Source organism: Zosterops lateralis (assembly GCF_965231275.1).
Source record: "Zosterops lateralis genome assembly, chromosome: 2".
NCBI lineage: Eukaryota > Metazoa > Chordata > Aves > Passeriformes > Zosteropidae > Zosterops > Zosterops lateralis.
This window is the reverse complement of record NC_139763.1, coordinates 42241259-42256760: the sequence shown is the minus strand read 5'-3', so window position 1 is coordinate 42256760 and position 15502 is coordinate 42241259. Positions and strand designations below refer to the sequence as shown.

General features: G+C 38.4%; 1 protein-coding gene across 1 annotated transcript; it reads right to left on the bottom strand.

Moving 5' to 3' along the window:
• Positions 1-1232: 1232 nt before the first annotated feature.
• TGDS (TDP-glucose 4,6-dehydratase) lies at positions 1233-15360 on the bottom strand. Its single transcript, XM_083884687.1, has 12 exons — positions 15227-15360; positions 13728-13794; positions 13277-13345; positions 11594-11684; positions 10534-10676; positions 8956-9054; positions 8059-8118; positions 6455-6498; positions 6022-6187; positions 5390-5448; positions 3366-3463; positions 1233-2994 (listed from the first exon to the last, which is right to left on the bottom strand). Exons 1-12 carry the CDS (start codon positions 15301-15303, stop codon positions 2894-2896), a joined length of 1074 nt encoding a protein of 357 aa, XP_083740813.1. The 5' UTR covers positions 15304-15360; the 3' UTR covers positions 1233-2893.
• Between the last annotated feature and the right edge of the window lie 142 nt (positions 15361-15502).

The window sequence follows — 15502 nt, the reverse complement described above, 5'->3', positions numbered from 1 at the left end:
AGTAATCCCAAAAAAGAGATGCAAAATGATGGCAGTAACTTCCCAAGTTCCTGATAGAACCTGAATCAAAACCTTTGCCAAAGTCCAGCCCTTCTCCCTTAGAAAGTTTTAGCAGATAAGTGACATACAAGTTTACTCCATTTATTTGCTTACTGGTGTGGCCTCACTTTGTTCTGTGACACAAACCTTGAGAGAATGGACTGAAAGATTAAAGTGTTCACAGTATTTTACATCACTATCTCTGCCTTCTGCAGGAATGCTTCCCTGTAAAATCCATGAGAAATAAAACCTGAAAGCATCACACTTCTCCACATTGATCACATAGTTCACTATTTGATCCTTTGTCCTTTTCTTCCTACAGAAGCCAGAAGGCTAATGCAAAATAAGCGGTTTTAACAGGAAATACTTTTCCCTGTGAAAGAAAGGCTCCTACTAGATCACTCACCTGCTAAGAAAATCTGATCTACAGCAAAGTAGCTCAAAGCAAAAGCCTCCTACACTTTTAAATATATGTATTTCAATACTTTAAAATGTGCATGTATATATTTATACATATACAAGTAGTAACACAAAGATGAAAATCTCAAACAGTGGGATGAATTAAATCTTAACAAACATTTAAATAAATTAGAACAGCCTCCATTAAAAATTAATAGATCCTATTGAAAATCCACTCCAGGTAATATCACTTCTTTGGATAGTCACATAAATATCAAAGCCTGCATCTTCAGCACCTATCCATTAAGAACAACTTTAAAAAGTTCTGTTCAATAAACCAGTCACCCCCTACCGCTTCCTTTTGTGTATTTCTGATAACACTACTTTTAGTGTTCCAAAGACATTGTACTTATTTTCAAAGGTTTAAGATATTTTTTAATTCAGGCTTATGCATATTTTAAATAGTAAGATTTTAGTTATCTGTAATCTCTATTCTTAAAAACACAACACATCCAGTATTCCAGTATAAGGAGATGCAAAAGACACATTTTCCTGCAACCCACTCAAAGCAGCTGTCACAGCAATCACAAATACAGCTGACAGATTTTTCCAATACTTTAGCTATTTCTGGTATTGACTTTTGCAAAATACAGAACAGTAAGATGGGTATCATAAGGAAAGATGCACATTGTAAGGAAGTTATATATTTAAAAAAAATTAAAATTAAGGAAATATTTCAATGTAATCAGCAACGTGTGTTTGACAATGACATTTCAGTGATTCATCCACAGAAGCACATCTGGTACGCCAAGTATGCAACAGATCATTACATAGGAAGAGTCCTGCAACTTTTATCTGCCCCAAATGGAGGTTTTTACTTCCAAACCAAGTATCAGAAGCCCAAAAAATGTAACTGCCACACAATTCAATTATAGTATTATTATCCCACTTTGTCACAGAAAACTCACCTTCAGTAACAGGATCCAAGACTTTAAAACCCATCCTTGGCACTGCAGTAAGCCTTGAAATTTCCTGGCTAGCCTTCTTTTAGAGTGACTCTTGCCAACCACAAGTGGAATTTTATCAACAGCACCATGTACCACAAGAGGTGTGATGAAGTTGAGAACACTTGTGTTTCAAGAGCTAACTCCCAGTTTTTGAGACCCTTTGGAAGTCACAGCTTTTTCTGAGTACACCACAGCAACCCAGTCCTGTCCCGCTTGCAGCTCTGCGCAGGGGCCACAGAGGATCAGGGACTGTGCCAACTATAGAAGCTGAAGTGATACAATCAAGAAGAGTGGTCCCTTTTATGTTGCCACATCATCTCAAAGACAAAAAAGTGAAGGTAATTTTTTCAGGATAGAGGAAGAGCTAAGAAATACATTTTTAAAAAAACCCACCATCTACTTTTTCAGCATGTTTTTAATTAAGACAAACCAGTTACACTGTAATATTTATTATGAAATCAACTTTGAACAAGATTCATTGACATATTTCTAGAATTAGAGTTTTTTCCAAATTTTATATTAAAACTCAAATACTGTTTTATCTTTAAAATGTTTATTACAGAAAAAATGGTGAAACACTGCATTGATTAAGGTCTGCCAACCCATCATTCACAGTTAAAGAAGAGTTTTAAAAATTTTTCTCTGTAAGTAGCCTTCATATCACAGGAAATAACATCATTGGAATGTTAACTGTGTTCCAGTATTTCAAGTTTGTTACAATTACAGCTAAGAAAAGGGAATTAACATGTAATAGACAGTAATACAGTAAAAAGAGGACAAAGTTTAAGGAAATGTTTCTGGAAATCTCAGCAAGAACACCTGCTACTTCTTGACATCTTTCCCCCCTTGTTCCCCTTAAAAGAGGACATTTAAAGTTATAGAGTAGGTAAGTTAACCATCTTCAAAAGCTAATAGTGCACCAGCAGAGAAATGGACGGAAATATACAGGTGCTGTATCCAGCTTTTGCCAATCAATTTATAGTCTCCAAAAAATATATAAATTCTACCCTTGGTTAAAAATAAAACCCAATTCTTTGAAGTGACAAAAAATTATATATATTACACTGCAAAAACAAATATAGATGAGTAATTCCAGAACTGAAACAAATGTAACTCCTAGTCCCAAAAGCTGCAATCGCAGTTAATTATTCCTAATAAGGCAGATTTTACTTCAGAACACTGATTTATAACATTATAAATATTCTTCACTCCATACAGTTTTTTAAAATCAATACCTAGTGAGAACAGAGTATTGCACCGAAAGCTGAAACTAAGAGGTTCAACTTATAAAGTGCTGAAACCATTCCAAAGCTGTGCCATACTGTGGTTCTTCACTCATCATGGTTCATGTATCTTGAATACATCAAGAGTCTGGTGTGGCTGTTTGATTGCAGGCTTTGAAGAAAAGACCATATGAGGTAGAAAAAACTCCTTTGGGTTTTGTGCCACTATGGACCACTGAGCTGGGCAAATGGGTCTGTCACAGGAAAGGGCTCCAAAGCTTTCTCTGAGTTCTTCCAGTTGTGGAAATTTTCTCTGTACCATTCAACTAATATGGAAAGAATGTTGATGAGTTAAGCTGCCCAGAAGTAACAGGGAAATCCAAATATTCCACAGATAAAGGACTAACAACACGCAAATTGTTCTTTATGGAAGACTTTAACCCACAATGTTACAAAAATCTAGTTTAAACTTTATAAGTTCTTTACACAAGACTTATTCTAGCACTGAAAAGTGATTAACTTTTTTCTTTTATGTCATGTAAATTCACTATTTAGAAAGCAGCCAATTTTATGTAAAATTCAAGTGTTACATTCAATCTCTTCAGCTTCTCATTAACTAACCCATATACCCATTTCTCCCCTTTCCCTCTCCCTCCTCCCATCACTCCTAGATCAGTGCAAAAGTCATCAGTCTTACTCGTTTTTGTTATTCCTTCTTTCCAAGGCACTTTAGGTCTCCATCCTAAGTTGTGCATTTTTTCTGAACTCATTGGATATCTGAGGTCATTTGTAGGCCTGATGAAATATAAAATGCACACAGAAAACAATCTGATTATACTACTTCATTAATTAGAGATGCAGTACCTCACACCGTCTTCCAAGGAACATTAGATATGCTTCAATTTTGAGAATTCCCATCAACACGAACAGGTTGCACTGCTTTCAAAAAATACATGGCAGCTGAGTGCAGCTACAACAACACAATTCAGTTTGTACAGTCAACTACTTGAAATTGACTAGAATAAATATTAATTAGTATTTTACTGGCACAAAAATGAACACAAAACCCCAATCACTGCCAACGCATTTGAGCAAATCAGTGCATTTGCAACGCAGAGCCAGTGTTTTCTAATACGAGCAGCTACGTTTTTCATCCTGAAAACCCACAAATTTACACATACTTCAGATTTAAAACACACAGGCTTCCAAAGCAGCATCATTACAGTGGCTCATTAGATACATGAACTTAGTAATACTGCATATGTAGAATCCCAAGCTGCAAGATTCAACACAGAAAGATACATTTTATATTTAATCATGGCAGAAATATTCACTTCTGCAGTGAACACAGTGCACATAGGCAGCCCAGTCTAGCATTCCTGCACTACTGGCACTGGCATATTGAATAGTCAAGGTACATGTGCAGGCACACACCAAGTACTTATCACTGTTGCTATAACATGTTAATCTTGAGCAGAAGCAGAACTAACTTTTCCACAGCAAGTAACCTCCATGACCTTTAAGTCACTCATTACAGAATTAAATAGTCATAAATTAGGCATATTTAACAAGCTTTTGTAAGACCTCAACACTCCCTGAAACACATATTCCTATATGGTTAGTTTTCCCAAGTCCATTTATGTTTAAACATTAGCAGACGGGGATGAAGAAACATCTCAAACTGAATTACACTGAGAACTCCTGAACACTCACATCATGTGAGCCAAAGGCAATTTGTTCAAAGCCCTGTAATACATAGAGATAGTATTCTGAAGAACATTTCCTTTTAAAAACAAAAGTTAACACATTTTTAAAGACACTTCAGTTGCCAAGATAACAATCCAAATGTGAACAGAAAGTGAGAATTCTAAAGGCCATAATACTTAACTGCTATCAGTAGACACGTCATTTCTAATCACTCTGGAGAGAGTGATATCTAAAGTAAGCAGAGACTCATTGTTGCTGCAGAAAAGGATATAAAAGAAAAGAGCCAAACCAAGCCTGAAATTAAGGAGGGAAATGCACAGCAAAAGCATATGTATAAAAGCTACCCATTTTTACCACTGCCCTAACTTCGGTGCCTTAGAGCTTTACATTTACTTTTGAGATAGCAGCTTCAGCTTAAGATAGAAATCTAAAGCTAACTGCACTCCACAGGCACATATTTCTGCCTGCGGAGTCTGGGTCTTACTACAAAGTACATCTAAGTCTGAATTAGTCACATTAAATACCAAAATACTAAAGTTAAGTGAGAGATGATGGGATTCAACTTGTTCAGTGATGCTGAATACAAAGCACACTGAATGAACTGTCCAAACTACCGTGAAGGAAAGATTTAGGTGCTGTGTAAAACCTGTCCTCTTCCCAGAGCAGACCTCAGTAACGAGAAGTATGAAGAAAGTTTGAAGACAGAGATTAGCATTACATGTTCCCATTCAAGACACTCATTCTGACCTACGGATCCAAATAATAAAGGAAAATCCTGTTTTCTACAGAACCCTGATCATAGATACCAAATCCACTAGAAAAAAAAAAAATATACATATATATATATATATATATATAAGGAAGCAAAACAGCTCTTACTCCCCCAGTGGTGCTCCCTCCTTTAGAACAGAAACACTTCCACAAAAATCCATTTAGTTAAGAGTCTCAGAAAACCTTCAGGACAAAACTATCCTGCATGTGCAGCACATCCTGCATGTCCTCCACATTCCTCACCTGTCTTTGACATAATCCATCCAGTGCTCCATTTCGGATTCTGAACTGGTCTTCTTTATCTGTCAAGAAGAAAAACAAATATCACTCCCATATATCTTGGGCTGTCTAAACATGTATTTAAAAAATAGGGAGTTTTAAACAGGATTTAAGTTTGTTAAGAAAAAAAAAAAAAACACCGCTAAATGAAAAATATAGACCACAAACAGAAATGGTCTTTTGTAAACTGTCTTCAAACCTCCTAATTATCACAATTATCTAGAACAACTCCAACCCATCTCCTTCATCCAGAGCACTGCCAGAATATCCATAATCAAACTGTTAGATTTTAATAGTACCACATTCTCAGACCAAAATTACAGCAGTCAGCATGGAAAAAAAATGGTAATTAATCCTGATGCCAGTCAGGATATGTCCCAGTCAGGGTAACTAATGCAGCAGCCCGACTCAGGATACCCCACACTGCAAACTTACACAGTCCAGCTGTCACATAAAGGGCAGCACATCATTCTGCTGCAAGGATCTTCCAACCCCCACCACAAGCCTAAGCCCTTTCACAGCTACAGAAGGTCTGTAGAATTATTCATATGTGCAATGAAAACCGGTAAAGAGAAGCATCAGAAGTGTTTACTCACTAAATGGATTAGCTCCTTAGCAAGCTGGGCAATGGACATCTCAAAGTTAGTTCCAATGTTATAAATTTCCCCTGGCTTCCCTTCCTTCAGGACAGTAAGGAATGCTTCTACCACATCAGTTGCGTAAAGGAAATTCCTTTTTTGAAGTCCAGAACCATGAATACAGCTTAAGACAAGAAAAAGACAAAAAAAAATCTGTTAGTCCTCAAATAGACACATTCAATTTACTGGACTGTGTTTTAAGCAGCTTTGCTGTTAGATGGTTGCCTGAAGGTACCTTAAGTAGCAAACAATCCTTTACTTTAAGGAAATCCTATTAAAATTAGTGGTTCAGAATTCAGTTATGCAACTATCATTTTACAAACTAGCATGTATTTATACCTGCAATTACAGTTTTATAGCACAAATACTACTAAAAAAATGAGTTACCTACCATTTTCTGTTCTGTTGCAACAAAGATATAAACTTTGGAATAACCTAAGGAATTGAACATCAACAAAAAAAATTACTCCACTATTTTAGAAGCTGTTATTCTACAAAGAATGAAGAACTTCAACAGTTATGTAGCATTAAATATTTTAATAAGATCCTTTAAATACTTCTAAGTTTTATTGAATCTAATGAAAGAATGTATCAAGCCTAGAAAATGCAAGGATTTTGGCCTGTAAGAGTAGACACCTCTGTTGAATTGTAAACCTTATCTTTCTGGCTGTTACAAATGTAACACTTTTACAAAAAATAAAAGAAGTTTCCATTACTTCTGAACACAGCAGTGCATCAGAGTCTAACAGAATCTAACTAAAAATAATTATTGCCAAAAGTTCAGAACAAGGTTTAAACATCCAGCAAACTGCAGCGAATCTAGAACCAAGGAGTTGTAAAAATACTTAAATTTGGAAGAGAATCAACAGAGAATTTTGAGGTAACATAGAAAAACACAGATTATGTGACACTGTACTTGCTGCACAAAGATTTACATTATGTTTATCTACAGGCTTAGATCCATTCATAATGCAACAGATACTTCAGAACAGTTGCCACCACTATTAAAGACCTTAAACTGAAGCCATTAGAAAACTACTCTAATTAATTAATTTAACTTCCTACTCTAAACACAGGAGCAGAATACTAGATAAAACTAAAGATTCATATAGCCTAGTGCTCTGTTTTGAGCAGTAACTAAAATTTGGTATGTGAAGAAGAATATATGCAAGTCAAAAGCAAGCAAATATATCCTCTGAATATACCCCCAACAATCATGCAACCTGTAGCAAGACACAGATCAGCGTAAAATGTACTCTGAAAGCCATTGCTTATCCACCTGCAATAATTTAGGTGAAAAAAACTTATATGGAGGGGAATCACAGAAGGTGAAAAGCAATTTAAATTAAAAAGCACCTCCATAGAACTGTAAAATATACCTACATTTCCCACCAATTCCAAATTCTGAAGAGTACATGTGATTATCACTTTCATGTCACCAGTGTATTTCCATTCACTAACCAAGCAGATTCTGGTACTGACTTAAAAAGGCGACTCCTTCTCACAAAATTTTGAACAGTTACCCTGCAAGGTCTGTATGAACACATGCGAAGACAAGTCACTTTACACTACTTCTCACTTTACATATGAATGGTATAGCTCCATCTTACTTATTTTCTGTGCAGGTTGGAACATCCCTTTCCATACCAGACATTGTGTCCTCAGTTTACCTTTTGAAATGTTTCCCTTAGTTATTAAACACTCACAATTACAGAACATGACGTGAGTTAATGTAATTTGTAAAGGAACTCTCTCAAAATATCCTTTGAAAAATAAAAAAATTACAAAACAAGTCTCTAATTGAAGTTTTATCAACAATCAAAAAATATGTGTTCAGGGCAAGACATGTTAGTGTAAGCTCAAAATACATAATCAAGTATTTATTGCAAGAGTGCTTTTTTCAAAGTCATCCCATACACATGAGAAAAAAGTAACATCACTGTAACCCTGAATTCAGGTACACCAAAGCTCGGAGTAAAGCACAGTTTAACTTACTTTTTCTGGATACTGATGTGGTCCATAAACATTACTGCTCCGTGTGATGACAACTGGGAACTGGAGAGCATTAAACATACATGTGATTACACAAGCAAGCAAACACCAGTAAAATCTGTAGCTTCCAGCTGATCAATAAACAAACCGACACATGCACAGTGCTTACTCAAAAATCTGGAAGCCCTTACAAACGTTACTGAATTAAGCTCTCTGGATGTCTGTCCAACAGGCAAGGGCCTCCAGACTTCTCAGCCTGTTAGGAGCACCACAAGTGACAAATGTCTGAAACCTCTCTTGCTCTGGAACCACCACAGGACGTTGCATATGTGTATCTGACCAAAGACTGGCTTACTCCTACTTATTCCAATAAGTTGCACAGGTCATTAACATACTATTCCCGTTCACTTTATACCAAAAACATCACATATCAGGAACAGAAGTCTAAAGTATCCAAAATATTAAATGTGTTTGCTCAAACAAATCTGACTAGCAGGGCTCTTTCTTCTTTTTCACTTTAACTATGAGCCTAGTCTTAATACAATTTGAATTAGGCATGTTCTACTTCTGCATAATAGTTTTGTACTTCCTGCAAGCTTAGCACTGCTTTTTAAATTCCTAATGTTCTCTTTGACCATTTTATCAAAGCACGTTTTTAGACACAACAGTTCAGATTTAAAAAACAAAAATTAAAAACATCTAACCTGTTCCTACTGTCTAGCAGTGCATCTTCACAACTTATTGGAGGAGATTCTCTAACACATCCGAACTACGAGACTAACAGTAAGGAAAGAGGTGGCACTGTGTGGAATAGTATTGACTTTTCTTTTATACTATTACATACATAATACAGACACTTAATTACAGGCTTCAGAGTTTCTGAAGCTTCCATCAACTTACTTGGTACCTTTCCCAATAAGACTGAACAAAACACTCTGCAGCTGCTTTAGAGGAGGCATAGGGATTTGTTGGACGTTTTGGTGAGGATTCATCAAATTCCTAAAATGAAAAGAAAAATTTGCATTAATCAATTTCTTTTGCCCAGATAAGCCTTAAAGCTACAAAAGAAATAAAAATCCCTAAATATCTAAGCACATCAGCCTGACAAAGTCCCCTTACAACAGAAGATCAGAACAAAAGACAGCTTATTTATTGAACATAGGAGGCAGCCAGATTACCAGCAGTAATATTTTTATACTTGTAACAGAGTTACCTCACATCAGCAGGTCCTCAGATTTTTAGCTTATTAAATAATTAGTGTTGCTACAGGGAGACTTAGTATTTTTCAGGTTCATATTGCATCAAAGAGCACTTGGGCCACCACTAGCAAATTCACCTTTCAGTCCTAAATAAAAGGGGTCTTTTCTTACATTTTTCTGTAACTTTATTTCTGTAAAAAATGTAGAATTGCAACCCAAAAGCTTCCAAAGCAAGGCCTCAACAATTCTGACCAGTTCCAGAACAGGTATCTTCCAGGCTATCCTGACACTTTAACCTACTTCTCACTTGAAGGGAGAAAAAAACAAACCAAAAGAAGGAGGGATAGTACACAAGATGCAATTGGTAACAATTACCTTGAGGTGATTAAAACACTCACTGTTCTTGTCTGACCTTTGCTTCTGAAATTAAATGGCCCCCCCAAAAAAAAAAAAAAAAAAAAAAAAAAAAACCAACTACAAGAACTTCTAGTGCGAGTCAAAAAGCAAAGAAAAAACAGATTAAAGTCCTCTTTTCAAGGCCCAGAGACAGAAAAATTACTTGAAGGTATCAGCCAAGCCATGGGTCTACACACAAGAAAACACCATCCTTGAGTATCATAAAAGCCTACAGAAGGAACTGATAAAGACACTGTGATAGTAAGAAAGTGCATCAAACTCTAATGAAATAAATATTTCCAGGGACTATGGAAAAAGGCTCCTTGACTTTATTTATGCCTTTAAAAAGATGAACATGCATAATTTGCTTTTTTACTGAGCTAAATTACATTTTCTGAATTAAGGTCAGATATAAATTCTCAAAAATCAAAGATCTGCATAAAACAACAAGAAACATCTGAATATTTATTATAGTAATACAGGAATTGTTTCCCATTTGAATTGTCACTACCTACAGTTCTGTTAGTATTTTAGCTAGACTATAAAGCTGTTCCTTGCCTGTCAAGCTGTGCATATTACTAAAGTCTCATGAATGCTCCAGGACAAAACCTGTAAAATACACAGTAGAATGCTCTGATACTATCTCTGAGGAGTAGTGACAGCATTAATGATCCAAACCTCACTGCTTTACACAACAAACATTCAATATAAAACAAGCTATGAAAAAAAAAATTAGGACAATTTTGATACTCAGCTTTCTAGAAGCAATCAGTGCTTACCTAAAGTCAAACGTTTACAGAGGCCAAGGAAAGTTAGACTCAACTTTGTTTTCACTATTAAAAGCAGGTAAAGTAGAAAAATCTTCATGTATTTTCAAACTCACCTCATCAGTGCTACCTCCATACACTTCATCTGTACTAACATAGACAAACTTCTCCACGTTGGCTTCATGTGCAGCAGCAACCAGCACATTGGTGCCATAAACATTCACATAGGTGAATTCCAGGGCATGCCAAAATGAAAGATCTACATTAAAAAATTCAGACAATTCTGATTAAATTTAGGCAAGACAGGGCTATAGGTTCCACTTGGAGGCTGCAAGATAGCAAGGTCCTTATTAAATGAAGACACTTTCTACACTTGAAGACAAAAATCCTTGTTCTCAACAAGAGGCTGGAATCATAAGCAAAAGTTTGTTGGTTATGGACTTTTAAATCTAAAATAGCATTGGCTAAGTATAGTAAGAAAAGTGTCATTCAAAGACAGTTGCAAGATGCAGTAATATGGACCCATGACTAATAACTCATCAGCAGCTGTGTTGATTCTTACAGCTATTCCCCTGACCTAATGACTTCGTGCCTATCAAATCTGACAATTTTGAGAAGTATTTTCCTGGAGAATTTTTTGAGGATTTCTTCTCATGATGGATGGAGTATGGTGGGGATTGCTCTTACTAACAGTGATACTGAAAAGCAGCCATCTGAAATAGGCACTTTGTAATTCATTCTCTCTTTTTAGCACGGAGACAAGATTCCAATGGGACTCATGCCTAATCCTTCAGCTTTCACACTGTTTTTTCATGTGACATTGGAGCCAATTAAGTAAAAACTTCAGACTATGTACAAAGCCCTTCTCCACTGTCCTTATGACTCCCTCAGTACACTGTCAGCTACATGTGAGTCTAGACAGAATTTAAAAAGATAAGGCAGACAAAAAGGTACATTACCATTTATGTGCAATGAAAACAAGACAACAGTTAGATGAAGCACTTTTTAAATCAGGGCTGTGAATCCCTCTGAGTTAAAAAGGCCACCAGACAGTCACGTGTAGAGACAAATTGGATCCTTGGTTTATATGAAGGGAAAAGACAAAACATATACTGGCATATATTTCAAGCAGGTATAGCCATGGAAAACAATACCAAAACATTCAGCAATGCTCACCTACATGTGTTTGGGCTGCAAAATGAAGGACTATATCTATTTTCTCACTTTCAAAGAGCTGCTTTATAAAATCAGGTTCACAAATATCTCCCTAAACAGAAAAAAAAAAAAAAGCAAATTATTTTTGATAGAAAATAGTCAGCTTCCCTTTATACCACATAAGAAATCATTACAATGGGAACACAGGATACAAATAGCACTATCAACTGAGTTCTGGGCCATTTATCAATGCCATGTCTAAAATAAGATGCTATATAACATTTCAAGCATTTTTTAAAAAATCCTCAACAAAACGTATTTCAGAATTTATATTACTATTAACATTAGAAACAGCAATGTGTCCAAAAATACACACAACAGAAGTACAACACGGAGCTCCAACACTGGGGCTGAAATGCCAAGTTCCCAGAGCAAGGAAGAGTTCCCAGTCTGGCAAGCAGGCAGGGACATCTAGTGGCACTGCAAAAGGAGAAGCAGATTCCCACTAAAGGGGATTAGAACATGTCTTGCAAGGGTTTTGCTGCTTGCTGTTTATTCCAGTGATTTATTTTTGACTTGACATATTTTTTCCAAAAGAAACATTAATTTGAACTAAGTATCTAGTTACTGAATTGTTTTTAACTGAAATTCAAGCTTAGTACAACTATGCTCACAGCAACAGAAATTGTGATTCAAAAGTATCTTTCATACAGACCCTGCCTGAGTCAAATTTTCTAAACTTACTGTTCTACTTTGCAAAACAGACTTCCTTTCTACACTGCACTAGAGAGAATATCCTTCTTGCTGTCTCCTAAGGTCAGTACCTTATGTACCTACAGTACCGTAGGTCAGTACTGTATGTTACAGTTCTAATTATAAGGGTTGCACATCAGAGATTATCTTTTCCAGCATGTTTCTTCCTGTCAGTGTAAACTGCTTGGCTGCCTACCAGCTGTGAAAAGTTGGAATTATTTATACTGATGTAAATTTTGTGACAAGGTATTCCTACCCTTGATCAAAAGCAGTATACTACAACATTCCTAGTTACTGTTCCCCTGCTTCACCCAGGGATCTGACTGTTTGAAGGGTATCTTGTAGAACTCCAAGCTCTCCCCAGCAATTAAATGTTAATATCTACCCAGGTAACAAGGCTTTTATATGGCATTTGTGCATTTCTTATTGCACACTGGAAACAATCAAAGACTTCAGGAAAATAACCAAAAAGTCACTTTGGTCATGTTGAAACTGCACACACGTGCATGTCTGCACACAGGCTGTCCCCTTCCTCTCATGCAACTTTTATCCCAATAGCTCAGAGATAAACCCTAACTGAAACGAAGAGCTGGTTCACAAAAACACAAACAGCCATGGGGGTCACCAACAGGCAAGGGAAAGCTCAACTTCCATCCTCACCTGAAATGCAAGAAAAAATGCAAGTTTGCCTCTACTACCTCTGACAAAGGTGCTGTTTGAGGTACATTTCTCAGATGTCCTGCAACCTTGGGCAGACCCCAGGACAGAGAGATGAGCGTCAGCACTGCCTTTGGCAGACAGGAATAACCCTCAGCACACAAGCCCAGCAAGTCAGAATACTAATCTAAACAATAAATCAAAATCCATCTCCTGTCTGAAGACAAAACTGCGGAACTAGTACACCAAAAATCCACAAAAAGTCAAATTTTGTGGAAGAGAAGGCTTTATCACCTGGATAAACTTGTAGTTTTCCTTTCCAGAGACCGTTTCAAGATTCTTCAAGCTTGCACAGTAGTCGAGCTAAAGACACAACACAACATCAATAAGTGGGTTTCATGGAAGCAAAAACTCAAACCCAACCTAACCACTGGAAAGTCTCAGGACAAAATAAAAACTTATTTCAAAAAAAAACCCACTTCACAAGCAGATGTGAAGCTTTAAAAGCACAAATCTCCAATAGATACCCTAACTGCAAAAATTCTTAAACACCTGTTTAGAGCTTGAAAAGCTTCGTTATTTTACTGAACACCAGTTGACTTTTTTTTCTTTGCACAGGAACAAAAGGAAAATCATACAAAAATCAGTAATTAACAATAAACCATATAAATTTCAACATATTATAGACTTCATGATAAATCACTTAAAACAGTTGTCCATATCAAGAAAGAAAACAAGCTATTACCTTATCCAGATTTATAATCAGGTAGTTTGGATAGTTTTTCACAAGAGAGACGACTACATGTGAAGCACTGCAGGACAGAAGAAAAACATATTTTACAATTATACACTTGGCTTTAGGGTAATAAAGAGATGACAAATTCCAAATAAATTCAGCATTTTCAAAAGTCCTTGGGGAAAGAAGGGGATGTATTCAAGATGAAAGACAAATTCAAAGATATTTAAACACACCAACATTATTCTAATATATATTCTATACATTAGCCTGAAATTGTCTATATATGAGTGCATATGGTTAAGAAACTAAAAATCAGAATAAAAGCTCATGTTATAATGAAAGAAATTAGCACTACCCACAGTCACATAAAAACCCAAACCTGTTACATGCTACATTCAATTGTCATTGTAAAATACTTTTGCACTCTAAAGCTTACATGTCAAATACCAGGGAGAACCAAACAGTCACCACTCCTAACCCACGGCAGTGGCTCCCGTCCCTCAAGTCTCTGACGCTGCTGCCAGGTGTGACAAGTGACAACCAGACAATCAGATGGCACTGCCTCTTCGGCACGGTCTTGTGTACATGAAAATCATTCTGAGAGTTCGAGGGTTGCCCACACACAGAAATGTAACCCTCTCACAGATTCCAAATCCAAGCACTCTGATGGGCTCAAAGCTTAAGAGGGACCAGACCTTTCTCTGGCCCAAACTGAGCCCACGGCACTGGGGGTTGATACAGTAAATAGAGGCTGGCTCAAAGCCCTGCCACCTTCAACCCAGTGAACCCATTAGGTTGGAAAGGACCTGAGATCATCGAGTCCAACTTACGGCCAAACACAACCTTGGCACTCAGTGCCACGTCCAGTCGTTTCCAGAACACCTGCAGGGACAGTGACTCCTGCCCTCCCTGGGCAGACCAATCCAATATTTAATCATCTTTTCTGTGAATAAATTCTTTCTAATGTTCACCCTAAACCTCCACAGGAGCAGGTCAGACTGTGTCCTCAGCTCCTCTCATTTGCTGCCTGGGAGACGAGGGTGAACCCACCTGGCTACTCCCCTCTGTCAGGGAGTTGAAGAGAGAATAAGGTTGTTTTGCTTGAGGGTCCAGGAGAAACAACCCCAGCTCCCCCATAAGGCCGCTCCTCACAAGGCTTGTGCTTCAGGCCCTGTGTCAGCTCCCTCTGGGCAGCCCCGTCCCGGCTGAGCCGAGCGCCGGCTCCCACCGCCAGCTCCGGGCGGTCCCTCCTTCAGCTTCTCGCCGGCCGCAGGCGAAGGACCGCCGGGGCAGCCCCCCAGCTCGCCCTGCAGCACTTACCGCCTCAGCACCCACCACAGGGGCGAGTCACCAGCAGCCCCCGAGTGAGCGCGGCCCGAGCCGAGGAACCAACCCGGGACGGGCACAAGGGAGGCGGCACCGCGGGACCCCCACCCGCGACGTCTCCCCCGCGCCCCTGGACAGGAGGGCGGCGCGCCCGGGCCCCGCGGGGCTCACTCACTCACATGAAGCCGGCGCCGCCCGTCACCAGGACCCTCTTGTCGAACGCCGGCGGCGGAGCGGGGCTCGCCCGCCTCGACATCGCCCGCGCTTTACGGCACCGGCCCCTCGCTCCCTTTCCCGGGGGCTGCGCGTGCGCGGCACGGGTCCCTGGGGCTCACGGGCAGAGTCGCAGCGCCTGCAGGAGGCTCATTAAAAGATCGCCTTCCTCGCTCCCCACGCGGATGCCAGAGCGAAGCTGTCACCGTCTCGGAGGCAACCGACAGCGTGGGGGGCGCGGC

What these genes read in the sequence shown, in the direction of transcription:
- TGDS (XM_083884687.1), bottom strand. Translation starts at nt 15,303, where the DNA reads ATGTCGAGGCGGGCGAGCCCCGCTCCGCCGCCGGCGTTCGACAAGAGG. An exon ending in AAAACTACAAGTTTATCCAG is followed by an intron (nt 11,685 to 13,276) that starts GTGATAAAGCCT and finishes TTTTCTGTTTAG; the next exon opens with GGAGATATTTGTGAACCTGA. An exon ending in CACATCAGTATCCAGAAAAA is followed by an intron (nt 6,499 to 8,058) that starts GTAAGTTAAACT and finishes TCAATTCCTTAG; the next exon opens with GTTATTCCAAAGTTTATATC.